We start from the raw sequence: 27,957 nt of genomic DNA on the forward strand, positions 1-27,957 counted from the left end.
CCCGGGAGCTCCGGACCACAGAGACGGCACCAGCGTTGGCCTAGAGAAGCCACTGCCGGGCTGGAGGGGAGGGGAGGCTTCCGCTCAGCCGAGAGGCAAGATGGCCACGGCTGGGGGCGGCTCCGTGGCCGACGCGGGCAGTCGGAGTCTTCTTCGCCTTCTGTCTTTCTGCGTCCTGCTGGCAGGTGAGGCCTCCCCCCGCGCGTGAGCTCCGGTGTGTTAGGAGAGCCGTCGGGACCTGTCGGGCCGCGAGCGCCGCCGTCCCCCCTTCTGGCCCCTCTGCTCCTCTGTGCCCCCACCCTGTAAATCCTCTTTCTCTTTCGTTCCCACGACAGAAGTCCCCCCCCCCTTCTTTGCCTGGATTTGATTTGAGGGCCCCTTCTACCCCGCGGCACGTCGTGTCGCCCCATTTCCTCCTCCGGGCCTCTTCCCGGACTTCCAGCCTGACTGTCCGCCTGCCTCGTTTTCCCCACGGCCAGAGCCACCCCACCCCCTGTCGGAAAGGACAGGTGTCAGTTCAGCCTCTTCCCAGTGCGTTTAGTCGGAGACAAAAGCGGCCTCGTTCTGTGGGTGCAGGGCGGTGCTTCACTAAGTGGATTCCTCATTCCCTCCTCTGTTGATTGCACCATTGACCGGTGTCCCTGTGTTTTGCCTCAGTTTGTCTTATCAGTGAAGTGAGACAAAGGTAGGGTATGGGTCCTCTTAACTGTTTAGACCGTGGAATAGTGATTCAAGAAACTTCAGGCATTTACAGCGTGCAGAAACGTTTGCTTACACGCATGTATGTCCTGCCATAGGTCTTTGTAGTTGGTCAAGCCCTAAAATGCGAACGTGCCTGTATGTAACTATGACCATACCTCCCCTCAAGTTCATATTATCTTTAGAGATTCCCCAGAGGAGAAATTATAGTCGCCCCACACTGTAGCCACACACAAACGACCTGTGGATGTTAGATTAATTGACAGATCTGTGGCATAAGGTTTCTCCCAATTCTGTTCAGATTCCTGGAAAAATGTCTCAAAGATGTTTCATCGTAATCTATATTCTTAGACTGGCACCCTTTCATTAACGAGGGTGCAAGGTACATGCACATGCAAGGTAGAAAGCAGAAGTATGCTCACCCGTGCAACCGGAAACTGGGACATCTGAGGTTACGTGCCTTTTCCTTTAGGAAATGAAGTTTTCTTTCTTTTAGCTTTAATATCAGCTGTTCTGATTGGAATTTGTATAACTTTCTGGGGCACATAGCTGGGCGCATTCATCTGATCCAGTAATGTGTCCAGAAAGTGAGAAGGATGGACATTAATCCCACTTTAGAAAGTATGATATACCCAGGGGCGCCTGGGTGGCTCAGTCGGTTAAGGGTCCAACTTCGGCTCAGGTCATGACCTCGCAGTTTGTGGGTTCAAGCCCCGTGTCGAGCTCTATGCTGACAGCTCAGAGCCTGGAGCCTGCTTCAGATTCTGTGTCTCCTTCTCTCTCTGTTCCTCCCCTGCTCACGTTCTGTCTGTCTGTCTCTCTCTCTCTCTCTCTCTCTCAAAAATAAATAAAGATTAAAAAAATTTTTTAGGAAGTATGATATACCCAAGCCATACGATGAGCTAAGGACTTGTTAGTGCCAATGCCTCTCTTCTTCTAACACTTTTTGTCTTCTGAGCAGGTTTGTGCAGGGGAAACTCAGTGGAGAGGAAGATCTACATCTCCTTAAATAAAACAGCTCCTTGTGTCCGTCTGCTCAACGCCACTCATCAGATTGGCTGCCAATGTGAGTTGAGGCTGGGATTTGTGTTGTGGCCAGTGATATTTCTTTCTTTCTTTTTTTTTTTTTTTTTTTTAACGTTTATTTATTTTTGAGAGACAGAGAGAGACAGAGCATGAGCATGGGAGGGGCAGACAGAGAGGGAGACATAGAATCTGAAGCAGGCTCCAGGCTCTGAGCCATCAGCACAGAGCCCGATGTAGGGCTCGAACTTACGAGCCGTGAGGTGATGGCCTGAGCCGAAGTCAGATGCTTAACTGACTGAGACACCTAGGCACCCCTGTGGCCAATGATATTTCAATCTGTGCCTTAGATCTCAAGATCCAAGTCCTGCTTGGGAGTCTCAGCACACAAATTAGGCTGTGTGGGTAGGAGGTGACAGAGAGCCATTTGTCAAACCAGGCAAGATAACTAATAGGAGCTAATGCTTAGTAAGTGCTGCTTACTTGAGCCTCGTGCATGTGCATCTCATTGAACCATCACAACAGCCCCATGAAGTAGATTTTCTTATTGTCCCCATTTTACAAATGACAAAATGGAGACTGCGAGAAGTTGAGTAACTTTCCCAAGATCATCAGGCTATTAAGTGATGAGGCTAGGAATTGAGCCTAAGGCAAATTAAGCCTAAGTTCAGGTTCTAAGTCAGGACACTTAGCATCCACTAGTTAAAGTAGAAAACTGTACTGTTTTCTAAGGAGAAAGGAGTCTCATAGTCTATGAGTCCATCATCACCTGAACCATCTTTTTGGAACCAAAGTGGACTTCTTTAAGGCAGTAGTCTATTTGAAGGGAAGGCATTGAGAAAGCCAGATAGTTGCAGGAGGAATTAGTGAAGCATTTGGATTCGTCTCTGTGCTTTGTAAATGTGTCCCAAAACAGGGTACCATGACAGTATGGTTATAAAACTATGGAAGTAGAAAGAGCAGAGATGTGAAGGCCGAACCCCAGTTCCTCTGCTACATAGCCTCCCTTCTTCATGTTTTGTTCTGTGAATAATTGCTCTGTCAGAATGTAGTTCTGCGGTAAGCAGGAAACTTAGAGTCAGATCATGGCTTCTTTGTCACCGTATCGGTGACCTCTGAATTTCAGTAAACGCCTATAAGAATGGTTAGAACGTACCTGCACAAAGCTGAAAGTAAGACTGTCTCCTACATTTATTGATGATGCTGAGTAAGTACTATGGTCTCAGGAGTCCTGCGTGATTGCCTGAAACCTTCTAGTTTGGTAGGCGGACACAGACGCTGCGAAGTGAAGGACCTGATTAATGTGGCAGTTAACTCGTTTCTTGCCCGGCCTTCCCTGAGCCGGACTCTGTGTTCACCGTGCCGTGTCCCTGCTGGAGGTAGGTTAACTGGTTCCAAACGGTTCCAAGTAAAATTTTCGGACTCCGTTCTCCCAACGGGGTTTGTGCGTAGAAGGGAGCCAGGTCCAAGTGTGGGCTGAGATCAGACTGCTGGTCTTGCTGGAGCTCCACTCTTCGTGCCAAAAGGCTAGGACCCTGTCTTCCTGGAGGTGTGCTCTTAAGATGCCCTCTGTGGGACTGAGTCAGTCGGCTTCGTGTTCTGAGAGCAGCCCTGTGGGAAGCAAAGCAGTAGCCTCTAGGAGTGAGCCAAGTGCCAGCACAGAGAGGAGAGGGGAGGGGCTGGACTCTGGCCACTTCCTCATTAAGAGCTCGGCTCCTTTTCGGCTTATTTCTAAGTCTTGCTTCGTATTTGTCCGTCCCGAGCAAGCTACACCCTCTTTAATGAGGCTTGCTAGCATGGTAAACGTAAGGAGAGAAAGATTTGGTTTGGTTTTCTGATTATACTGCTCTGTTTCTATGGGCTCATTTGATTTTACTTTACTTTATTTTATTTTAAAGATTTTATTTTTAAGCAATCTCCACACCCAATGTGGGGCTCAGACCTACAACCCAGAGATTAAGAGTCACGTGCTCTACCGGCTGAGCCACCCAGGCACCCCTATTGGCCCCTTTTAAAGTGTTCAAAAGGGTTATCTGTTGGTTCCTTTCCTTTCCTTCCTTTTTAAATCTCTCTCCAAGGTATGAGATGAATAAGGGTGAAAAAGTTTCTCTTCGTGGAAGGCCCAGAAAAAGTAAGCAAGTTACTCTGGACTATGCAGTCACCAGTTGGAATCCAGATTAGAATCCAGGGTTTTATTCCAGCGTCCTGGCTTATCTTTTCCCAGTCCTCCTTGGAGCTGAAGCTATATATATTTTGTTTGTCAGAACAGCTTTTCCTTTTTCCGGGTTTTATATGCCAAGGACTGTTGCCTTTTGTCAGACTTAGGACTGCTGGTGGTAGCGAAGTCTTTATTACGGTTATCCCAGGTCCTGATGTTCCTCTAAAGTTTATTGTTATCACCATCCACATGAACTTACTGGGTACTTACCACGTGGAAGACATAGTTGAATGTTGGGGACTTGGGTCCATGTCTCGATTTTGCCAAATCCCACGGAAGAAAACTTCTACCTGGCCGGCAGTCTGGAAGTGCTTAAGGTCTTTGTCTTGTGCAAATTATAAATATTTCAGTGCCTTGATCTAGAGCTGTAGTTTTCACGACTGGCTAGGTATAATAAAGAATCATGTGGCAAGTTTTGAAAGTACACGTACCTGGGCCTCACCTTCAGAGACTTTAGTTTAGTAGGTCTGAGATAAGGCCCAGGCGTCTGTATTTTTTAAAACTCCACAGTGATTCAACTAGGGTCGAGAACTATTGCTCTAAAACAAGATGTGACTTTTCATACGTGGTAGGAATTTTCACTGGCGAGTAGGCTCGTGGGGAGATGGTAGGATGTCTCCATGTGGATCACGAGGGACACGACAGGCACTGCTGCATAGAATTCAAGGCATTCTGGACGATGGATTACCCATCCTTTACCGCAGCGCTGCCCGATCTTTGTCATTCGTGAGATACAGAAAATAGTATTTGTATGGCATCCTGGCATATATGGAGACGTATGGTATTTGTAGGGCATCTTCGGGTACTGGGTCAGTCTGCTCCTGGCTGGGAGTGACCAGCCTAGGGTCTCTGGAGACCCTCGGTCCCCAGAAATGAGGGGGGTCAATATCAGCTCGTCCCTAACCCATCAAGACCCATCAGTTGGGAAGCTCTCTTCTAGAGATCTCAAAGTTCTTGAGTAACCCTGCCTAAAACAGGCTAAAAGCAAGTAAAGTCATTCCCAAATAGGGCAAAGGAACGGAGACCCAGGAATTGTCCTCAGGTCAAGGGAGTCTGCACATATGTCTTCACACAGGAAGATTCAGTGCTAGAACTCTGAGCTAGAGATCTAAAGCCTGCCATTTCCTGGAGAAAATACAGGTTTGAAAACCATGCCGTCTCCTCTTCTGGAAATTGTACATGTGGCTAAATGAGGTTGAGGGAAGAGGGTGAGAGAATGATCGTACGACCTTTCTGAGACTTAGCAAGTGAGTAGACTTCTCGGGCTGTCTCGTCCTCCAGTCCCTGCTGGTCGCCTTCAGGTGGAGCTGGGGGAGTCAGCTCTTCAGCTCAAGCCCAAGTCTGGAGGTGGCTGCGTTAACCCAGCGTCCGGTGCCATGTTTGGGAGATAAGTGATCTGCAGAATCAGTGAGGCAGAGGCAGAGTCGTCAACTGCGGGAGCTTTAATCTGAGCCCATTCTGTCCTGGCAGCTTCCGTTAGCGGGGACACCGGGATCCTCCACGTGGTGGAGAAAGAAAGGGACCTGCAGTGGGTGCTGACTGACGGCCCCAACCCCCCGTATGTGGTTCTGCTGGAGGGCGAGCTCTTCACCAGGTAAGAACTGCGTGTGCCTTCAGGGAAGCCACAGCCGGGAAGATCTGGGGGGCCATCCCCACACTTGTGTATAAAGGTTCACTTGGCTGCCCTGGTCCGATCAGGGCAGGAGGCGAGAGTGAGTCTCGGAAGAAAACCTGCCCCATCAGAGGGGTCGTCTGGGTGACCTTACAAACAGGGTCCAGTGAGTAAAGACCCCAGGCAGGAGGGAGGGCCCATAGGGGCACTCAGGGACAGGGTAGATGAGATGAAGCCGAAGCTCAGGTTGGGTCATAGCCCTCACTTAGGAGTTAGCGACAGCAGGGGCCCCTGGCTAGCTCAGCGGATAGAGTATGCTACTCTTGATCTCTGGGTTGTGAGTTCAGGCCCCACATTGGGTGTAGAGCTTACTTAAAAAAAAAAAAGAAAGAAAGAAAGAAAAAAAAGGAGTTAGAGACAGAAAAGAGGCAAGAAACGAGTTAACAGTTGGGGTGGGGGGGGTTTTCACTTCTTTAGGAGTAGAGTCAACACACCACGTGTGTTCAACAAGGAGTCAAAGGTTTGGATTCCGTTAGTTTCCCATTTGTTTCCATCCCTGGGGGCAAGATAACTGGGCCAGGGGTAACCTTCCCAGTCTTCCTCCATGGCACTCCCTCCCTGTCCCAGGAATCTGATGGAGAAGCTGAAGGGGACAACCAGCCGGATTGCTGGCCTTGCAGTGTCCTTGGCCAAACCCAGGCCTGCGTCGGGCTCCTCTCCTAGTGTGCAGTGTCCCAATGATGGGTTTGGTAAGAGCCCCGGAGGATCAAGGGACCTCCCGTCACGCAGAGCTCACTGGTGCTTCAGTCTCGTGTCTTTGGAGGGTTGGAGGGATGCATCTGTCTGTGTGTGCTGTGAACAGCTGACTCCCAAACAGAAGACAGTGTTTCTTTGTCTTTGCCATTCATCGCTTCCTCTGCTGCTTCCCCTTCGTCCACTTCCCTCCATCCTCCTTTTCTGTCATAGGCCCCGATCCCTAACCAGCCAGCCCAGGACACCCTGATACCAGTGTCTGTTTCCCTGTAGGTGGTGACAGGTTGATGCTTGCTTCCTTGAGTCCCCCTTTCCTTTGGAGCTCTTGGTCCCATCCCTACGACATCCTAGCCTTCCTCCCTCACTCAGGCCCTGAATGCTTAGTGTCCCAACAGCCGGTCCCCCATCCTCCCCTTCAGGCATTTACTCCAACTCGTATGGGCCAGAATTTGCTCACTGCAGAGAAATCCCGTGGAACCCCCTAGGCGACGGCTTGGCTTATGAAGACTTTAGCTTCCCCATCTTCCTTCTTGAAGATGAAAATGAAACCAAGGTCATCAAGCAGGTAACGGCTGCCAGCTCCTAGCAAAGAGAAATCTCGTAGGAGCTCCGCCCGCCCGGAGGGCTCGTCCACCAGGGCACCTCTGCATGGTAGATGCTCCAAGAAAAGCCAATACGTTTATTTTTCTCGCCTTTCCCTTCCCATTTCTCTCCTGCCTCTTCTTCCAGCATTGATGGCTGTTAGGCTGGAAGAGAACATAAACTCTACTTGATCTGAAATAAGGTGTGCCCTGGTTAGGAACCCCGAGTGTGGGAAAAAGATCATCAGACTGGGAACTGCGAGAGATTCAGCTCAGAGGCTTCTGAATGTTCTGAATTACAATAATCTTTAATTCTGGCCTAACTTCTTTGTTTTGACCTGTAGAGCGGTTAGATTTGTTCCAAAGTTACGTGGTGAGTTGATGTCCAAGCTGTCTTGAATTTGATTTTTGATATTTGGTTCAGCACAGTTGACAGCTAATCACGTTGGGAACTTGGGCCAGGCTGTTTGGGATGGGGACACTCCGTCCTCCCCAACTCAGTCATTGAGTCTGTGCCCCTTTGCATCTCTTGGTGAGGTTTTCTCTCGGACCTTACACATCCTGGCTTTGTACTATAGCTCAGGGACTGACGAGCGAGCGTCGGGGTGGGGCCGGGCCCTCCTGGGAAGCATGGGAGGGATTCCACGCGAGCTGCCTCAGTGGGGCCCGTCTCCCCTCCTAGTGCTATCGCGATCACAACCTGAGCCCCAACGGCTCAGCACCCACCTTCCCGCTGTGCGCCATGCAGCTCTTCTCCCACATGCACGCTGTCATCAGCACTGTCACCTGTATGCGGCGCAGCTCCATCCAGAGCACCTTCAGCATCAACCCAGGTAGGACAGACCCGAGGCCCGGCGGCTGTGCTGGGGACCTGGGAAGGGGGGAACTCAGGCAGGGAGCACGGGGCGAGAGAGGCGGGAACAATTCCGAACAGTTGAGGCCGCTTGTCCCTGCAGTGGACAGGGCAGAGAAACCAACTTAAAGCAGTGGAGGCAGGAAATGATTGACAGGGTCCACGGGGCAGCAGTCAGAGGCGTCTCCCGGCCTTCTCTGTGGCTTCTCTCTGACTTCTGTCGCTCTCTCACTCTGTCCTGCTCAGAAATCGTCTGTGACCCCCTGTCCGACTACAACGTGTGGAGCATGCTTAAGCCTATAAATATATCTGGGGCATTAGACCCTGATGACAGGGTTGTGGTCGCTGCCACCCGGGTGAGTGCGGGCCCCTGGTCAGGGTGGACAGGGCTGGCGCCAAAAGGGCTGGGGGGCCTCTTGCGGGTGTATCCCGTTTCAGAGTCGCTGTGCTGGGGAGCCTCCAGGGAAGAGGGGTCTGGGCCGTGGGGCCCCCTCGTATGGCCATTGTCCCAGGACACACACATTCCCTTGGCTGGAATAGGAGAGGGAGCCTGGGGCCCGGTCCTAATTGCCATTTTCAAAGCCTGCCTCCCCTGCCTTTCCCACTGTACCCAGCTGGACAGTCGTTCCTTTTTCTGGAACGTGGCCCCAGGGGCCGAAAGTGCCGTCGCCTCCTTCGTCACCCAGCTGGCTGCCGCTGAAGCTTTGCAGAAGGCACCTGATGCGCTGACCCTTCCCCGCAATGTCATGTTTGTCTTCTTCCAAGGGGTAGGGGCTCTTCTGCTGGGGTAGGTGGGGAGGGGCAGGACAGCAGGGAGGGTAAATGTGAGAGTGGCTATCGTTTGGGGACGATCTGGGCACTTGACCTGAGTTGTCATTCAGCAAAGAGCTTCTGGAGGTGTCTCCGCGTGTCTCCCCCCAGAGTCACACGTCTCAGGAAGCTTTCGCACCCTGGCCTGGAATCGGAATCAGTGTGCTGCCCGCCCCCTCGCTCCCCCGCCGACGCGATCTCTGGGAGGCAGCCTTTTGCTTTTGTTCTCTGGACCCTTTCACTGCCACTTGCACCCAAGAGCCCTGAGGCTCCTGCCCCCTCCCCCCACTGCCCCCACAGCCTGGCCTTGGAATAAGGGGAGGGCAGCCGCGGCTGCGTCGGCGGAGGGGAGGGAGAGGCAGGAAGCAGGCACGTAACAGCTGATGTTCGCCTCGGGCCTTTACCGAGGCTGCTCTCCCCATTTCTGGGCTCGAGAAGTCCTGTGATGCACACACGTGAGGAATAGTCACAGCTGGGAGGCCGGGCAGGGAGGCGGGCGAGGTCACGTGACTGCGTAAGCCGGCCGGCACTTGCGGTGACACGAGACCGTAGCCTTCGTGCCTTGAGCCCTGGCGATCTGGCCTCCGGAGACTGAGCCTGCCCCGACCCTTGGGAATCTCTGTTCCCTTTCCCGCCTGTCTTCGCCGTCAGGAGACGTTTGACTACATCGGCAGCTCCAGGATGGTGTACGACATGGAGAAGGGCAAGTTTCCCGTGCAGTTAGAGAACATTGACTCCTTCGTGGAGCTGGGACAGGTGTGCTGCGTGTGCCCGCCTCCCCCTCCCGCCTCCCCCTCCGCTGTTCGTTGTCCTCCTTGCCACTGCCTCTTCCCTGACTTTCCTCTGACCTTCCTCCTTCCTCTGGTCTCGGGGCACGGGCCCCCGCGGGCAGCCAAGCGTTGCTTCTTCATCCTCCCCCAGGTGGCCTTAAGGAATTCTCTAGAGCTCTGGATGCACACAGACCCCATGTCCCAGAAAAATGAGTCTGTACACAATCAGGTAATCTGAGCATCTTTCCGCCTCACTCTGTTTCAACGGCTCAGAACGTGGGCACCCCTCACCTGGGCCTGACCCCCGCCACCCCCCAGGGCCTGTGAGACAGGACCTCAGGCGGGGTACCAGCTCAAGGAAGAACAGCCTGGCTGTTCCAGCTCCGCAGGAAGCACCGTGAGCGCAGCTCGTGGCCCCGGTTCCCTGGGGTGGGCGGTTCCCCACTTCCATGCCCCACAGAGGGCCCGGGAGTGACCGGCCCCTCCCTCTCTGCTGCCCAGTTGTCCGGGCTGCCCTGCTTGGTTCCTGGCTGTGTCGGACCCTCTACCCAAACCGTCCTCCAGGCTCCTCACTACTTGTTCAGGATCCTCCTCTCAGGGTCCAGCTTTGGGCCTGTTTTTCTCACGGGGTTCCTGCCACTCCAGTGTCAGCGCCCTCCCCGCCCTGGGCTCCTGGGTGGCACTTGGTGTAGTTTGGCGTTGTTACTTGTTCCTCCAGTTCGGCCAGAGTAGGAAATTAAGCATCTAGTGAGGATGACACAGCTGGAGTTGCAGGACATTCAGAGCCTGGATCCTGAAAGGCTTGAGGAGTTGGGGTGCAGGAGGGCCGGGGGCAGCACCACGAGCTGGGGACTTGGCGGGAGCGTTGTGGGCCTAGAAGATGCGTCCGGCTTCCCTGTCCGCAGCCTCCCTTGAGCTACCCCTCCCCCGCCAGGTGGAGGCCCTCCTGAGCACCCTGGAGAAGAGCGGGGCCGGCGTCCCTGCTGTGGTCCTCCGGAGGCCGAACCAGTCCCAGCCCCTCCCGCCGTCTTCTCTGCAGAGGTTTCTTCGGGCTCGGAACATCTCTGGTGTCGTCCTTGCCGACCACTCTGCTGTCTTCCATAACCAGTAAGAGCCACCGAGCCCACACTCTCTTCCTTCTCCCAGAGAATCTGTCCTGTGGTCTGGGGTCCGGAGGGGGGAGTGTCTCCTGTGTCAGGAGAGATCACCACTCTCCCCTCTCCCCACAGCACCCCTCCAAACTCAGGTCAATTTGTGTTCTTTGCTCAGTGACCTGTTCGCACCTAAGCCGGTCACCTCGGGTGACTTGATGTCATCTTAGAACACGGGCCCCCTCAGCCTTTCCGTGCTTGGTCCGCCTCCCCCAGCTCTCCCGAGGCCTGGGTCCTTGGGGCTGCCAGCAGAGGGCAGCATCCCCAACAGGAGCGCCCTGAGGACAGCCAGCTGGCCGGGTCTGGGGCCTGCCCAAGGGTGCCGAGCGGGACGCAGACAGCACTCACGCTCTGAAATGTAACGTGTTCTTGCCTTTGGGGTAAAAGCATCCCCTGTGCTGAGGGGACTCCAGAGATACGAGGTGAGGCTCTGTTAGTCGCCTCTCTCCTGGTCCTGGGCACCCCAGAGAGCCCCTAACTTAAGCCCTGGGCTAATGGGACTTCTTACTCGGGCCAGATTGCTAGGTTCCCGGCTTCCCTCCCCTCTTCCATGAGGCCAAATGGGTTTCTGAGTAACACTGCTTATGCGCTGGTTCTCCGACCCCAGCCAAGGAGCACCTTCTTGCTCATTTAGGGCAGGGACACTTTCAGCACCTGAGGTCAGCCGTCTGCACCATGTCTGACCCCGGCATCGCTTCAGGGTGAAGGGATAGTCCTCATTTGCACACATTTGGCCTTGATTCTATGTGGGGCCGGCATCTGTTGGTGCTGAAGGCTGGGAGCTCTCCTCTAAGCTTCTCTTCTAAGCTCTGCCTTCACGGGGCTCCCCAGGGAGCATGCAGTACTTGGACCCAGGGCAGTGTTGTGTGTCTGGGAAAGACCCGTTCATCCCCCTCGGCCCCCAGGCACCCTCAATGTTCACGTTCATTGGAACCGTCATCCAACCTCTGGTGATGTGGGGCGTGCTCCCCAAAAGTCCTCCCAGCCGTCTCCAGCCCAAACTCTGGGGAAGTGTCTCTTCTGTTTGAAGACCTCCCAGGAAGGGAGTCTCCTGCCTTCTGATCTCATCTGCCTCTTCTACCTTGTCTCTCCAGAAGGTCCTTGTATTTCACTGCTCTGCCTCTCCACACCCTCTTCAGTATGGGACCCTCATTTTCTGTTCCTTCCCCCCGGATGATGAAAAGACACGCCAGGCTCCTACATGAAGGGCCTGTGAGGGAGGACCGGGGCAGGGCCCTGGCTGAGTGTGGCCGAGGCTCATGCCCGCTCTCCCGGCAGCTATTACCAGAGCATTTACGACACAGCGGAGAACATTAACGTGAGCTACCCCGAGTGGCAGAGCCCCGAAGAGGACCTCAACTTTGTGACGGACACTGCCAAGGTAGCACTCGCCCGGGTTGGCCGGGAGTGTGGGGAACACGGCGAAGATGGTTAGAACGTCTTCTAGGTGGTTAGACCATCTTGTAGAGGGCAGAAGAGGTGGGCCGTTCAGCCTCCCCCTTCCCGCCTGCCACAGGCCCTGGCGGACGTGGCCACGGTGCTGGGACGTGCCCTATACCAGCTGGCAGGAGGAACCAACTTCAGTGACACCATTCAGGCCGATCCCCAAACGGTAAGGGCAGGTGGGGCCCACCTCCTCTCCAGCTCTGCGCACGCGGCGGGCCGTCCCGTCTGCACTGCACTTAACCCCTTCTCCCGAACCTGGGAGCCCAGCATGCCAGCGCGTGCCAGTGAGGCTTCCCGCTGCTCCAGGGTGCTCCCGGGTGGGCCTCCGGCATCCTTGTGAGCCAGCCTCTGCGTCCCCAGCCCCAAAGTCCCTGGCCAACCCGGCTCCCGCCCTGCGACAGGGTCTCTACTGAGAGCTCTGCTTGGCTCCGGGTCACGGGCTTCTCGACTCTCACTGTCCCAATCCTAGGTCACTCGCCTGCTCTATGGCTTCCTGGTCAGGGCCAACAACTCCTGGTTCCAGTCCATCCTCAGGCAGGACCTGAGGTCCTACTTGGGTAAGCGTGCGCTGGGGGAATGGCACCCTTACCGAGGCAAGAGATGGAAAAAGTCATCAGCTTGGTTTAATCTCTGCTTTTTTTTTTTTTTTTCCTTCTCCTTTCCTTTCCTTCTCCCCTGTTTTCCTTTCTTTCCCCTGATACGTGTGGGATCCGTTCCCTTCTCTTCTCTGGCTTCCGTCAACCTCGGGCTCTTCCTTCCCCTCCCACCCGCACCCACCTTCCACCTTCCACCCTCCAAACCCTCCCTTCCCTGTGCTCTCCACTCAGGTGACGGGCCTCTTCAGCATTACATCGCCGTCTCCAGCCCCACCAACACCACCTACGTGGTACAGTATGCCTTGGCGAATCTGACTGGCCAGGTGGTCGACCTCCCCCGAGAGCAGTGCCAGGATCCAAGTAAAGTCCCCAGTGAAAACAAGGATGTGAGTGGGAGTGGGAGTGGGTGTCGAAGGTGCCCCGAGGGCCCCGTACCCCCGGGGGAAGTTGGACAGCGTCCTAGGCCCAGTTGGACCCAAGGAGTTGAGATGCAAAGGCGGAGGGACGCGGCCCCTTGAACTTGAGTGTTGGAGGGCAGGAGCCTGGGCAGAAGCACAGCGTGGCCGGGATGAGAGAGGATCACCTCAGCCCCGCCCTGTGGCCGGTCTTCCGTTGCAGCTATATGAGTACGCGTGGGTTCAGGGCCCTCTGAACTCCAACGAGACGGACCGGCTGCCCCACTGTGTGCGTTCCACGGCGCGACTGGCCAGGGCCCTGTCCCCTGCCTTTGAACTGAGGCAGTGGGGCTCTACTGAATACTCCACATGGACTGAGAGCCGCTGGAAAGACATCCGGGCCCGCATATTTCTGGTAGCCAGCAGAGAGCTGGAGGTGAGCCGGGAGGGGCATGCCAGAGACCGCCCTGCCCTCTTTCTGTCGCCTCTTACCTCTTAACTGCTTCCGTCTCCCATTTGCCACAAAAACCTACGGCCGCTCTGTCCCCTGTCCACCGCACGCCCCATCGCGAAGTCTGTCTTCACCGACAGAGTGTGTGTGTGTTCACGCCGGAGGTGGGCTCCCGCCAGGAGGAGGGCCCCCCGGAGGAGCTCCTCACCCTGCAGCGTCCCCCCGGGTCCCCTCCCAGCTGGGATTTCCAGCTGCTGGCACTAGGGTGTGCACAGGCGCCACGGTTTATTGAGTCCCCATCACCAGTATGTCATAGTTGCCACCAAAGTCATGGATCTTAACTTCAAGATGCTGAAAATCTAGGGGCTCCGGGGTGGCTCAGTAGGTTAAACGTCTGACTCTCGGTCTCAGCTCAGGTCATGATCCCACGATCCTGTGAGTTCGAGCCCCGTGTTGGGCTCTGTGCTGACAGCATGGAGCCTGCTTGGGATTCTCTCTCTCCCTCTCTCTCTCTCTCTCTCTCTCTCTCTCTCAAATAAATTTTTTAAAAAAAAAGATACTTAAAATCTTAGTAATACAAAGTAGAGGAAGAACAGAGATACTCCTCTTTTCGAACGGAGCCACTCCGTCTTCCAGTTGGGAAGACGTTGTCTGTGATTGCTCAGCACTCGGTGCCTGGAGCCAGCTCTGGGATCCCGAGGTCCTGGCTCCCAGCCCCAAGCGGTGATCCAGAACCACGCTGGGCTCTGACAGCGTCTCTCTCCCTCCCTGCCCACGCCTCCCGCAGTTCATCACCCTGATGGTGGGCTTCGGCATCCTCGTCTTCTCTCTCGTCGTCACCTACTGCATCAACGCCAAGGCCGACGTCCTTTTCATCACCCCTCGGGAGCCAGGAGCCGTGTCTTACTGAGAGGAGCCCAACTCCTGCCCGCTCTACCGTTCACATCCTAGGCCACTTGTCCCACGGGGACATAAGCCACTAGCGTGTCACTGGAACCTCTCTGGGCCTGCTTAGACTGGAATTAACATGAACAAGTAGAACTGCCCCGAAGAGAGAGAAACGAGTTCCCTCTCCTCTCCAGCTCCCCCTACCTGTCTCCCCTTCGTCACCCCTGCCAGATTCCGGGAGGGCAAATAGAAGCTTCTCGCTCCTGTTTGACTCCTAACTGCCCACCCTAATTTATCCTTCTGCAGGGTCCCTCTTCCCTTCTCATCCTGCCCTAGACCGCCCCCTACTCCCCACCCCACCCCAGTCCCAACTTTCCCGACCAGGAAGGACACAAAGGCTGAATGCCAGGAACAAACCACAAGGAAGCCCCGAGGTGCAGGCCAGGTGATCTGTCTCCCTCCTGCTGTCCTGTCTCCAGACCCGTAGACGGCACCTCGGGGAGGGTGTGCTGCCGGGTCACCTCCAGCCCTCAGTGCTAGCTGTGATTTTATTAAGCTGTAATACCTATTTTTGTTGTTTTCTTTTTCCGTGTGTGCGTGTGTGCGTGTGTGTGTGTGTGTGTGTGTGTAAATATATAAATAGCAAGTTTCATTAAAAGACTATCCCTCATGACCTGTATGTGTCATTCTTCCGTGCCCTCCTGCTTGGTGACCTCAGACTGGAAGTCATGGAATTGTTGCCACGTGCTCCCTCCGGGTCTCCAGAGGCCCAAGGAGTGCGGCTCTGTCAGAAACAGTGGAAGGCCTCAAAGCGGGGCTCCCGTGGAGCCTTGGAACCCCGGTTTCCCCCTCGTAAGAACCGCGTTAGCATCGTTGACCCTCCCACTTTCCATTCGACAGACGTTTCTTTGTTCACTCTGAGACACTGGCTGGGCTGCAGAAATTTAGGGGACGCAGTCCCAACCCTGAGTGGCTGGCAGTTGGGGTGAGGGGAGAAGCCGGTGCAATCCGGGGTGATCACGTGCGGCATCTCCGGAGTGCTCCGGTAACGCACAGAAGGACTCCGGGCACTGGGGGAGGCATCCGGGAAGGCTGCTCAGAGGAGGAGGCATCTGGGTTGCAGGCTGTGGAGTTCAGCTGTGGAAGCACAGGGCCTTGAAGGCATGGGCCACGTTTGGGAACGGTAAGTCATTCGGGGTGCTGCAGGAGAGGGGGCTGGGGCTGGGTCACGGAGGGCCTGTGGTGGCCTGCCGAGCAGTTTGGGCCTTCTGTTCCTGGTGGGCATTTTGCAGACGGAAGCGAAGGTGGCTTTGGACTCTCCTAGAAAGAGAACCTTGGCTCTGGGAATACCCTAGCGCCCTGGGTCTTCATGGAGCAAAGTTCCGGGGCGTAGCCGCACAGCTAAAGGAAGGCCGCAGCTGAGTCACTGGAAGGGAAGACCCCTCAGGAGTGGCCTGGAGGCCAGCCCTCTCCCCTCCCCGCGGCCCTGCCGCCCACGAGACAGATGAGCCGGGAAGGACCAGCTCCGGGCCCCATACCTTCCCGCTTCCCGCCACACCCCGCCGAGGAGGCGATTTGCTCCAGGTTTCTCTCTGGGTTCCCTCAGGGGGCACGTCTGGGGGGGCCGGGATGTGGAAATGAGCCCTGCTCCCCTCCCCCACCCCGCACCCCTCCTCCCGGCCCGCACGCGGCGCTGGCGGGAGGCGGGCACAGCTGCCACCGTGCTGGGCCGACTCCGCGCCTCCCTCAGCCAACAGGGCCTCCCTGCGGACAGGGCAGCGAGCTCCCTCGTCCTGCTGGCAGCTTCGGGAAGCGGGGAAGTGGCAGGGTACCAGGCGCGGGGCGGGGGGCGCCGGTGCGAGCCGTGGGGCCCTCCCTACTCCGGTCTCCTCAACACCAGCTTGTCTTCCGCCTTCCATGCGACCCCTTCCTCGCGCCACCCCCCAAAATTCAAAACCAACCAACTGGGCTCTTTCCACCGCCTGTGGGGAGGCCAAGCACTGTAGAAGGGGCACAGACCCCCGGCTGACCCCTTCAGGGGCCTCCTCTCTGAGACCTCGGTGGGTGTGCCGAATCCTCGGGGACCTGCTGTGCCCCAGAGACCCCCTGGGGCCGGCTGGCTGGCTGAGACCCCCTGGGCCACAGACTTTGGCTTCTCAGCCCGTCTCCCCACTCCCCCTCCCCGGTCTGGGTGGGCCTTGCTCTGAGATGTGCCACTTCCCACAAGGCTCCCCTCTCCCCACTACTACCTGGGCCCTGGGACCCAGCCTGTCCCTACCTCTTGCGGCCCTCGCGCCTCAGCACGGAAGGCTTTCCTGTCAGCCGGTGTTTCTCCTCCAGCCCCTCTGAGCGAAGGGTCTTCTGGGCCCCACATCTGGGTCGCTGCTCCCAAAGGCACATCCTGGGAGGAGACCTTTTCATCCAGAGTCTGGTGTTCTGTACCAAGGCCTCACCCTACTCAGCAGGACTCTGTCTCCACATGGAACCATATAAGACCTTAGAAACGATATGTAGGGTCTAAGTCATCTGCTAGGGGAAACCGTAGCCCAGAGGAGTGAGTGGCTTGCCCAAGGTCGCAGCAAACTAGCGCTGAGCTGAGACCAGAACATGTCTCATATCCACGCTGGCTGCCACGGCAGCAATAAACGTTTATTGAGCGTGGCTGTGGGCAAGGCGCTCTGTCCTGGCATCAGAAAAGGTTATGATGAGATGCTGTGCCTTCCCTTAAGGACTTGGGATCCGGAGTCAAGATGGCAGGATGGGACACGAGCAGGATAAATAAGCAGGCGGGGCTGCATACGCTCCACGCAAAGTCAGCGCAAGGAACAGGTTCTACCTGAGCCCAGAGGACCCAAGGTTGGCTCTGGGCGGGGCCGGTTAGTGCGGAAAGAGCTCAGGATCAGGGATCGTCCGGTGTCGCGAATGGCGAGTGTGGCTTTGGAAAGGGCACCCCGGCTCTGGGCCCCGGTGGCATCCGTGGGATGCAGGGTCGGGCAGCGGGGGGTGGATTAAAAGGTGGATCAATTCTTGAACTTTGTTTGTTTGTTTACTTATTTATTTTGAGAGGGATAAAAAGAGTGAGACAACACGAGTGGGGGTGGGGGGAGGAGCAGAGAGAGAATCCCAAGCGGGCTCCGTGCCGTCAGCAAGAACTCGATGTGGGGCTCGAACTCATGACCCTCGAAATCATGACCCAAGCCGGACCCAACCGACTGAGCCCCCCCAGGAGTCCAATTCTTAAACTTTTTAAGGTAGTTTGACAGTTTTCCTTCCAGAGAGGGAGGCCTGAGGGGCCCTTATTCCTGTAATTCAGCATCCCGTCCTGAGACAGAGCCGGGCAGGCCTCTCGGAAGTTGGGCCTGGGGAGCAGAGCCCCTTAAAGATCGGGGTCCAGATGGGCCTCAGGTCGGATTTTTATTCCTCCCTGAATCCACACGCAGAAGGGGCCCTCCCAGTCCTGCGGTGGAGACGGGCAGCCGTAGCCCAGTCCCCAAACAGGGAAAACATGGGGAGGAGTGCAGGGGCCATCTCAGGAGGCCTGAGAGATGACGCAACTGTGAGCAACTCTCCAGGCTCTGGCTCCAGAGCGGGGGCTGGGACCCTGGGGTCCCCTTCCGCCCACACCTTGACTGAGTCCTTGGCAAAAGTGCGGGGACGGAAGGGGCAATGGGGATGAAAGGGGGCATCGTGAAAAGAAGAAACTAGTATAGAGAAACAGGAAGTAGGGAGGAAAGGAAGTGGCAGACAGGAGCCCAGGAGCCCGAGAGGAGCCAGAGGAGCCGAGGTGGGGGAAAGGCCGATGGCGGGCGTGGCCGGGAGGGAGTGGGCCCGGGGCTGCTGGTGACAGATGGGTGGACACAAAGAGGAGACAGATGGATGGGGGAGGGAGGAGGGAGGCTGGAGGGGCAGTGGTTGGAGGCCTTAATGAGATTGGAGCTGGGCTCGGGGCTGAGGAGAGGTGAGTGGAGAGGAAAGAAGAAAGGCCAGGCCGCCTCAGGAGACAAAGGCGACAAGGCCTGGGGGCCAGGGCGGGAGAGGGCTCTGGCGGGGCCGCTGGGGGGCGGGGGGGTTCCAGCCCCGGCTGGCAGCAGAGAGAGTGACAGATTGCGTGGCTCGCCACAGTGGAGACCCGCTGTCACCTTCTAGAGGCACAGAGAGGGAGACCCAGAAAGACGGACTGACACGCACGGTGTGGAGGCAGACAAGGAGACAGAAGAAAATCCACGAGGAGCTGCGGCCTCCCGGCCACGCCACGGCTCCTGCCCGGGCTCCCCCCGCCCGCTTGCTCCTGCGACCCAGGACCCAGGACGAGGGCCGGTCTCTCACCGAGGATGACACCCCCACCCGGGCGGGGGCCACTCCAGGGAAAGGGTCAGGCAGCACGGCACCGCGAGGGTTAACGCCGGCTGCTCTCCCTGCCAGCCGCCTGCCTGGTCGGGTCCCCAGGGCTCCCCGCATATGTCACCCCCTCTCCTGCCAAGCCCACTGCTTCCCAGCTCCTCCAGGCCCTCCCCCACCCTCAAGGACTAGGCCCCGGCCCCTGTGTCTTCCCTACACTCCAACCTCCCGTCCGGCAGTCTACTTCCAATCTCCCTCCAAGGCCAGGCCGTGTAGACCTGAAAAGACACGGCAGGTGACCACCGGAGAAAGTGAACGCCTATAAAATGCAAAATAAAGACAAACCAAACCGGAGAGCCTGCTCCTCCCCCACCCCCAGGGCCTGCTCTTCCTGCCCTTGTTATGGCAGACTCACACACACACACACACACACACACACACACACACAGCTCCCTGGGGGTTCTCCTTCCCCCAGGCTGGGGCTGCTGGCAACCTGCGCTGACCTCAGAGCGCTCCCTGCTCCCTCGACCACGACCACCGGTCCCAGGGTGATAGAGGCAGAGGAGAAGCAGGAGGTCCCAGGGCACGCTCTCACCCTGCTCACCATCAAACCCCAGTTCAGTTCGTGGGGACAGCTCAGGCTGGGTATGTCAAGGATGGAATCCCAGGACTGAATTATCAGAGCCCTAACGCCTACGAGCAAGGAAGGCTGGGAACAGGGACCCCCCTGCTCCCCCTCCCCCCCACCCCGTTCCTTCCTGCCTTCCCCGCCCCCACCCCAGGGCCCTTCTCCTTCTGTTTCCCTCCATGTCTCCCCCTTTGGGATCCCAGCCTCCAGGCTGCAGTCGCCGGCCCTCGTCCCTCGAGTTGCGTCTATCCTGTCTCCGGCCTTGTATCCCTGTCTGCCCCAGTTTTTTTGCTTCCTCACGGCAGTGTGCTCTCTGCCTCCCCCAAGTCTGTGTCTCCGCCCTGTCTTGGGGCCTCCCCCAGGCCTCTCCAGTTCCATGCAGTACCTCCCCTGAAGTCCTGGGTCTCTCCAGGTCCCTGTTTCTCCCAGGCCTTGGTCTCCCTCCCCAGCTCCCCTTCCCCAGTCTCCCCCACGTCCCCGCCCACATAGGTTGCATCTCTGAGCCTCCACAACCTGGCAACTCCTCTCTCGTCCTCTCTCACCCCTCTGTCTCCCCGTGACTGTGCCTGCCCCCCTGTCTGTTACCCACCCACAGTGTTCTCCCCCCTCGTCCGTTTCCTCTGTCTGGCTCCCCACATCTCCCCCTGCCTCCCCCTCCTCTCCACCCCGCACTGGTCTCCATCTCTCCTCTCCCCAAGGCGCTGTCTCCTGGGTCTCTCGGTCTCCCAATTTCTTGGACAGGGTGGAGGGCAGGAGCGTGGGGGCGGTAGAATTGCTGTTGCTGGGGGCTCATTAGGTGGAGATTGGTTTTTAATCAGCACCATGGCAATGATGATGCAAGAACTGAGATGCCACCTGGTCCCCTGCCCCCCAGCCCCCCTCCTCAAGCCTCCTTTCCCCTCCAGCTCAGCCCATCTGCTGGCGCCTGGGCACCTGTCTGGGCCTGCCCAGGTGGGAGTTGGCACCTCCCAGACCTGGGGGGGGGGCGGTGGGGGAGCTTGGGGAGGAATCATAGGACTCCCCTTAGGGAGGAAAAGCCCAGAAAAGTTTGATCAGCAACAGGGAAACGGCGAATGCCTCCGACAACCCCTGCAGCTGGGGCTTGCTCCAAGGAAGGTCCAGACCCTTCCATGCAATAGCTCGCTTAATCTCCACGGCAACCGAAGAAGCAGCTCTAATGAACCCCATTTTGCAGAAAAGGACCCTGGAGGCTCAAGAGGTTAGGTTACTTGTCCAAGGTCACCAGGTGCCAGGACTTTCTTCACCGTAAGACACTGTCTCTGGAGCGCTCCTGGTTCATTCTGGATACTCGCGAAGGCTCAGTGACGACACCCAACAGCTGCGTGGAGTCCCAGCTCCTGCCACCCTTCACCGCACACGCACACGCACACACACACACACACACACACACGCACGCACTCAGACACGCGTGCGCGTGCACACACAGGCCGGAGGCAGCTGAGCTACTGAGGTGAACTTAATCAATGCCTGTTTGCATATAATTCTGTATCTGATTTTCTTACTGCTCATTTGCTGCCCTGGCACACTCGAAGCCTGCCGGGGCCGCCCTGACGTCTCCCACATCCTTCCAACCCTCGTCCTTCCTCTTCCTTCAACCCGGCCTTTCCTCCTATGAGCCCAGAATTCCCAGCGGGTCAGCTTGGAAAAACTCCCTGTGGGCTCTGTGTCAGGAATCTGACCCCGCTCCTCCCCACCACGAGGTAGATGGGAGGTCGAGGGCTGGATAAGAGGGCATGGAGTGACTAAGTCCCAGGGCCACGTGGGAGCCACGGGCAGCCTGCCGAGGGGTCCTGTGGGCACCAGCTTTAGGAAGGATGAGGGCTTGTCGAGGACCAGGACTCTCAGGTCTTCTTTGAGGACCTAGGTTTCCCTGTTGGTACCTTGGATAGCCTTCTTCCCAGGGGGAAGGAAACAGGGGAAGGGGCTGTCAAAGTCACGCTGGGACTCAGAATAGGACCATGGCACTTAAACCTGGCTTGCTGGGGGCCTCTGTCCCTGCCGCCTCTGGTGTGGAAGACCGAGGGGGTTCATCTGTGATCCTGCCCTGGCTCTCGCCCCAGCCCCACCCCTTCCCCAGCTCTCCATTTCTTGCTTATGAAATATGCATGGAGAACAGATGTCCCTGCTCCCCTACTCCCTGCCCCCCCCAGGGCCAGCCCCCACCCCCAGCTCCCGGGAGGTGGGGTGGGGGGTGTTCCCAGTTCTCTCTGCCAATGGCTGCCTGGTCTGGCTGTTTAATATTGATGAGGGGGGGGAGCTGGGCCAGCCAATGGCGAGCTGGGGGTGTGTGTGTGTATCTCCATATATATACATAGGGCTGGGCCAGCTCAGGTGTGTATGTGTCCGTGAGTGTGTGTGTGTGCGTGTGTGTGCGTGTGTGTGTGTGTGTGTGTGTGTGAGTGCCAGTGGCTCCAGTCCCTGACCAAGCCCACCCCCCTCCTCCTGGGCCCTATATTCCCACCATGTGTCGCCCTCTCATCTGCCCTGGAGCCTGTACAGCCACGCCACGCCGCCGTCCCCGAGAGCTCTAGAGAGCTGGTCACTAACTTTGCAGACGGATGAGCTCCCAGCAGCCAGAGGAGACCGGGGCTGTCAACGCTGCCCCTGTCCTGCGAGCTCAGACCCCCTCGCAGGGTCTTCCTAGGTAAAGGGAGAACCGTGGGCTGGGGAGGGGTGGGTGTGTCCCTTGCACTCTGGCTCAGGTCCCCTCCCAGAGCCTTCCTCGAGTTCCTCTCTCTCTCGTGTGTCCCCACACCTCCCTCTCCTCCATTCCTGCCCCTGGACGCTTTGTGCCTGTCTGTTCTCGATCGGGTTGAGCATGGCGGAAGGGGTGGGGGGCAGGAGATGAGCATCCCACCCCAGATGCTTGGAGCTGCTGGCCTCCCTCATCCTCGGAGCCTGGAACTTTGGGACCAGAAGTGGATTTGGGGTGAGGACTTGTTGGGTACATGGAAGCCGCTGCCAGGGCCTGAGCCGGGGAAGACAGCGGGGCCAGGAGGTGGGACGGGGATCAGACTGGGAGCACACAGAGGGGAGGGGAAGGCACGGCACAGCGGTCAGGGGTGAAGGGACACAGGCAGAGGGAGAATCTGGTGGTGACAGATGTGCTGGGAGCCCCAGAGCCGAACTCCTGAAGCCCGGAGCTGGGGAGTGGGGACAGTAACCGTGTCCCGGGAGGGGCTGACCTCGGGGCCTCCCCCCCTGTTGCAATCCTCTCCTGTTCCTTTGGCCCCCGGGATGTGGAACGCGTTCTGAATTTCAACATCCACACCGACCGCCTTCCGTTTTGTGTTGTGGTGACGGCGTGTCTGTCAGATGTCGACTTACCCATCACCCCCCAGCGCTTAGTAACTATTTGTCAACGACAGCGGGGTCGGGGGCAAGGCTGGGGGTCCATCAGCCCGGAGAACCGGGCTGGTAAGGAAGGGAAGATGGAGACTGAAAAGGAGCCTCAGTGCTTCTGTTTCTGGCCATTGAGTCCCACGAGCTCTGAGCAGAGTGGCCCTCTGTTCCCCCTCCACACTCGTCCTAAGCAGAGCCTCGCCCATACCTTTCCCTGCTGCCTCGCCCTGACCCCCTCTGGTCCCCGGGACAAGCAAACCTTAGCCAAGTGCCAGAACGGTGTCCAGGCACCGCCCCCTCCCGCCCCCCCCCCCCCCCCCCGCCGCAGGCCACATCTGAACTGATGGTGGGCTGGGGGAGGACTCGAAGCGGGACGCCGACTCTGGTCCCTTCCCGTCATCTTCTTTGCAGAGTCACCAAAAGGGCCAGGGAGTGGCAATGGTTGAGGGTGTTGAGGACAGAGCTAGAGGAAGGGGCTGGTCCCGAGCAGGGCAATCGTGGCCAGAAGGGACACTTCTGGACTCTAGTGGATGGGGTGGTAGGATCACGTGTCTGTGGTGGTCATGTTGGGGGGTGGGGGGCCGGCAGGGACTGGGCTGGGACAGCTGTGCCGAGCTCCATATGTCCCAGTCCACTCTACAATGGGCAGTCTGCGTGCTTATCCCCTCCCCCCCCCAGAGGCAGCAGGACTGCAGCGGGGCCCTGGGAGGGGGGGGGTTGATAGTGAGGCCAAGGCTCGCAGCTCTCCCATCACAACTGGGGAAGGTTTAGAGTCACTGGCCAACCTCTCTTGGCGCTGTGACTGCAGTCTCGCTTGTTTGTTTTTTTTTTTCTTTCATTTTATTATTAAGCATTTTTGGTAAAAAATGGTAAAAAAACACATAACATAAAATCTACCATTTTTCATTTACAGTTCAGTAGTATTAGGTGTATTCCCATGGTGGTGAAACAGATCTCCAAAACTTTCTCATCCTTCGAATCTGAAACTCTACCCCCTTTCAACAACACCTCCCCTTTCCCCCTCTTCCCCCTGCCCCTGGTAACTGCCATGCTACACATTCTGTGTCTATGAAGTGGACGACTTCGATCCCTCGTAGAAGTGAAATCACTCAGTATTTACCTTTTTGTGACAGGCTCATTTCGTTTAGTAGGACGAGTTTCAAGTTTCATCAGTGCGGCAGCTCGCGATAGGATTTCCTTCCTTTTTAAGGCTGAATAATATTCCATTGAACGTGTATGCCCCGTACTCTTCATCCATTCATCCGTCGATGGACATGTTGTTTCCACGTCTCGTGACTAGAGCTGCAGTCAACGTCCACATGCAGATATCTCTTCAAGATCCCGATTTCACTTCGTTTTTCGATATCTACTCAGAAGTGGAATGACTAGGTCATATGGCAGTCCTATGTTTAATTTTGAGGGGAACCTCCGTTAGGCGTTTCACAGTGGCCGCACCAGCTTACGGCCCCACCCCTCACCCCCGACAGGGCACAAGGGTCTCGATTTCTCCACATCCTCATCCACCCTTCTTATTTTCTGTTTTGTTTTCGTTTGATAGCAGCCATCCGAGGGGACGCGGGGTGATAGCTCACCGTGGTTTTGATTTGCTTTTCTCTGGCGCTGAATGATGGGAGCATCTTTCCGTGTTTGTTGGCCATTTGTAAACCATCTTTGGAGAAACGTCTGTTCAAGTCCTCTGCCCATTTTTTAATTGAGTGATCTGATGTTTTGTTCTTGCCAGAGTTCTTTATAATATTCTGGATACTCCCCCCTCATCAGAGATCCGATTTGCATGTTATGTTCTCCGGTCTGCGGTCTGTTGCCTTTTCGCTCTTCTGATTGTGTCCTTTGACTTACGAAAGTTTGCAAGTTCGACGTGGTTCCATTTGTCCATCTTTGCTTTTGCTGCCTGTGCTTCTGGCATCATATCCAAGAAATCACTGCCAAGTCCGATGTCATAAAGCTTTCCCCTGTGTTTTCTTCTAGGAGCTGTCTAGTTTTAGGTCTTTAATCCCCTTGCTCGGTTTTATTCTGCCCCCCACCCCCTCCTCATTTCTCCTCCTTTCCTGTCGCTCACCCCCAGGATTCTCTTCCATTCTTAACCACCTCTCCTCCTACTCCTTTACTGCGTCCACCGGCCTGTCTCTTCCCAACGTTTCCGCCTTTCTTCCCCCCCCCCCCCCCCCCCCCCCCGACTCGTACAGGACCTCCCCGCTCCCAATCCTTCTTCAACCTTCCTCTTGCCCTCCCCGTCTCGGAGCTGTCTCCTTCCTCCTCCCTCGGCCCCCATCAACTTCCCCTTCTCTCTTCCAGGCTCCGGACTGGAACCCTGACCATGGGACCTTGAAGTGGCTCTCACCTCCTCAGCTCAGTGGCAGACCCCACGCCCCCAGGCCCTTCCTGCCCCTCCCACAACCAGCTTGGAGGCTCCCGGAGGGAGGGGTGGGGAGGGGATCCTGATCTCACCGGGCAGGGGGCCTCCATCATGATGCTCAACTCAGACGCGGTGGACCTCGACCTGCCTCCCACCCACTCCGAGACCGAGTCGGGCTTCAGCGACTGTGGGGGCGGGGCGGGCCCCGACGGGGCGGGGCCTGGGGGTCCCGGAGGGGGCCAGGCCCGGGGCCTGGAGCCCGGAGAGCCCGGCCGGAAAGACCTCCAGCACCTGAGCCGGGAGGAGCGGCGGCGGCGGCGCCGGGCCACGGCCAAGTACCGCACGGCCCACGCCACGCGGGAGCGAATCCGCGTGGAAGCCTTCAACCTGGCCTTCGCCGAGCTGCGCAAGCTGCTGCCCACGCTGCCCCCCGACAAGAAGCTGTCCAAGATCGAGATCCTGCGTCTGGCCATCTGCTACATCTCCTACCTGAACCACGTGCTGGACGTCTGACGGGGCTGCCTCCGCCTGGCTGGGGTCCCCCCGCCCCTCTCCCCGCAGGGCCCCCGGGGCGGGGGGGAGGGGCAGGGAGGCAGGGTGCCCTCCGGCTGGGTGGCTGGGTGGCTGGGGCTGGCTGGCTGGCTGGCGTGGGCCACCTTCTCCTGCCGACCTCCCCCCCCCCCCCCAGGGCGATTCTCGTGCGCCTCCCACGGCTTGTGGTTGGGGCCCAGCTGGTCAGAAACGTTCGCCTGGGTGTTAGGTACACAGTCCTTGGCTGGCTTTCCTAGGCGGCCGCCCTTGGCCGCTCCCCCCTCTAGCTCTCCCCTGGGCCGCTGCCTCTTCGTCACACCGTCCCGCTTGCCTGTCCCTCCCCTTGTTTCTGCCCCGCTTCCTCCGCTCTTCCAGGGCCACTCTTAGGACCACATTTCTGGAGACCCCAGACCCCGTCTCTGTCTCCCATCCCCTTTCCAGCCTTGCCTGCCCTGGGGTGGGGAGGGGGCACCCATACAGGAAGGGGGAAGGCTGGGCTCCGAGTGGGGTGGGCTTCTACCCCAGAGATCTCAGCCCGGGGACGCTGGGCCTCCGGAGATAAGATACTCCTGCCAGGGGAATCTTGGCGGCCGAGAATGATGGGAAAACTCTCTTGCCCCTGAGGCTTAGCACATGCAGACCTCGGATCTGGCTTGGTAGTGAGTGCCTTGCCCTCTCTGAGCTATTTGGCCCCCTCCCTGCCCCCTCCCGCCCACCGTCCCAATTTTCTCCCTCCCTGTGTGCAGCTGGAGAAAGGGAGACCCGGATCCTGGAGGAGGGGCTGAACCCCCAGAATCAGCAGAGGGCCCGGGGCGGTGGGTGAGCCAGATCCACATCTGCTTCCTCCACCCCAGCACGCTGGGAAAATGTGAAAACCCACAGCGCTTCCTGCCTCAGATGCAGGGGGGGTGGGGGGGAGGGAATGTTCTATGACTGCCCTCCGGAAATGCTCTGCCGTCTGGGACCTAGGGCCAGTTCGTTATATATATATTTTTCTCCTTCCTTAAGCTTGCCTTCGGCGAGGGAAGACACCCCCTCCCCATCCTGCTCCACCCACCCCCAGCAGGCTCTCCGCACCCCCTCGCACCCCCTCCAGTGTTACTGAGTGCAGCCCAGGGTCGGAATGAAGGGCCAGGGGGCCCGTGTAGAAGCGAGCTCACTGCCCTTCCCGTGCTCCCTCCTCCCCCACACCAGACTCCGTGCTCTACAAGGATATTATTTATTTACGTATTTATTTATTTATTCATCTATTTATTTACTTATTTATTTATAAATATTACTATTTATTGCCGAGTTGTGCACTTTGGGGTAGAGTGAGGGGGCCCCTGGCAGCCCCGGCCGGGTCTCTCTTGCTTCCTCCCTGGTTACTCCTTTCCCTTTCTTACTCCTCTGCAACCCCAGGTGTGTGTGGGCATCCTGTCTGCTCACCACACCCATATCCCTTCCTCAGATCCATCCATCCAGACACCCCAGTCCTCTGGGATGGTGCCCTTCCCCCAGCTCCAGGGCTCCTGGACCCTTCCATAGTTCCCTCCACCCCCAGACAGTCCCGCCCCAGTCCTGCCTGCCTCTCTTCTCTCTCTAGCCCTCTCCCATGACCCTTCACTTCTTCCTGATCCCCTCCAACAACGGGCCCCCAGGGTCTGTGTCCTGCATCCTGTGTGTGATCCCCTCCCGTTGCATTTCTGATTTCATACAAAAAGAAAAATTAAAGTGACCTCGTTCCAGCATCAGATATGGCTGTGGATCATTCGATTGGGTGGGGAAGCTGGCCCGCAGGCTGTGAGAGGGTAGGCAGGGAAGGCCCTAGGCTTTGAAGGCTCTTCTGCTGGGGCTATGAGAGCTCAGTGCGGTGGGTAAATGATGCGAGAGAGAAAAGGAGGGGCCGGAGTGACAGGTGCAGGGAAGGGTATAACACACAGGTCCCAGACCTCCCCACCTGAAGTCCCACGTACCTGCACCTTGGTATTTATCGAGTGATACTTTCTGACCCTTCTGATGTTGGGCTTCTGCTCCTGCTCTCTATGGGCTTGAGAAAGAGCTTGGGTTCCCACTGGAACCCAAGTAAAACGTGTCTGTGGTCCATGCTGCTGGGAAAAGCCATGACATGAAACCTGTCTGTCCTCATTATTGTCTCTGAGCTGGGTCAGTATTGGTTGCAATTTGTTCTTGGCCCACTTCGTGTTCCCCAACCTTTAAGATACGGGGAAGAACATAACGGAGGACTTGGGACTCAGAGACGGGTAAGGAAGGGGATAAAAAGGGGCTCTGAAGGAAATCAAAGGAATCCTGGAAAAGACCCTAAATCAACTTACAGATGAGGAAACTATGGCCCAGAGAGGAGGAGGGCCTTGCCCAAGGTCACACAGGGAGTCAGGGGCAGAAGCGAAGTTCAAACCCAGACTCTTTACGTCCAGTACTGCCCTGAAATGACTCGGCCTGACAGGTGGCCTTCTGTGGACCCCGTACTTTAACAA

At 57.2% G+C, this 27,957-nt stretch overlaps 2 protein-coding genes and 1 long non-coding RNA gene across 3 annotated transcripts; all 3 read left to right on the plus strand.

The window, feature by feature from the left end:
- The first annotated feature begins 79 nt into the window (after positions 1–79).
- On the plus strand, positions 80–14,919 carry NCSTN (nicastrin). The gene is made up of 17 exons (XM_045455118.1): positions 80–185; positions 1,661–1,765; positions 5,411–5,534; positions 6,180–6,301; positions 6,725–6,870; positions 7,569–7,719; positions 7,986–8,095; positions 8,354–8,506; positions 9,201–9,305; positions 9,471–9,548; positions 10,254–10,426; positions 11,749–11,851; positions 11,987–12,082; positions 12,386–12,473; positions 12,744–12,898; positions 13,131–13,343; positions 14,146–14,919. Exons 1-17 carry the CDS (start codon positions 101–103, stop codon positions 14,266–14,268), a joined length of 2,130 nt encoding a protein of 709 aa, XP_045311074.1. The 5' UTR covers positions 80–100; the 3' UTR covers positions 14,269–14,919.
- Positions 14,920–17,542: 2,623 nt separating this feature from the next.
- Positions 17,543–18,936, plus strand: LOC123585115. Its single transcript, XR_006705921.1, has 2 exons — positions 17,543–18,204; positions 18,393–18,936. It is a non-coding gene; the product is annotated as an uncharacterized LOC123585115 (long non-coding RNA).
- A 2,620-nt stretch (positions 18,937–21,556) lies between these two features.
- NHLH1 (nescient helix-loop-helix 1) lies at positions 21,557–25,540 on the plus strand. The gene is made up of 2 exons (XM_045455119.1): positions 21,557–21,877; positions 24,889–25,540. The coding sequence occupies exon 2, from the start codon at positions 25,061–25,063 to the stop codon at positions 25,460–25,462; it is 402 nt and encodes a 133-aa protein (XP_045311075.1). The 5' UTR covers positions 21,557–21,877; positions 24,889–25,060; the 3' UTR covers positions 25,463–25,540.
- Positions 25,541–27,957: the final 2,417 nt, after the last annotated feature.

The sequence above is a fragment of the Leopardus geoffroyi genome, chromosome C3 (genome assembly GCF_018350155.1).
Source record: "Leopardus geoffroyi isolate Oge1 chromosome C3, O.geoffroyi_Oge1_pat1.0, whole genome shotgun sequence".
Lineage (NCBI taxonomy): Eukaryota > Metazoa > Chordata > Mammalia > Carnivora > Felidae > Leopardus > Leopardus geoffroyi.

Coding starts and splice junctions, on each gene's coding strand:
- NHLH1 (XM_045455119.1), top strand. CDS start 25,061: ATGATGCTCAACTCAGACGCGGTGGACCTCGACCTGCCTCCCACCCAC.
- NCSTN (XM_045455118.1), top strand. CDS start 101: ATGGCCACGGCTGGGGGCGGCTCCGTGGCCGACGCGGGCAGTCGGAGT. Junction 11,852..11,986: donor TTGTGACGGACACTGCCAAG/GTAGCACTCGCC, acceptor CGCCTGCCACAG/GCCCTGGCGGACGTGGCCAC. Junction 12,474..12,743: donor GGACCTGAGGTCCTACTTGG/GTAAGCGTGCGC, acceptor CTCTCCACTCAG/GTGACGGGCCTCTTCAGCAT.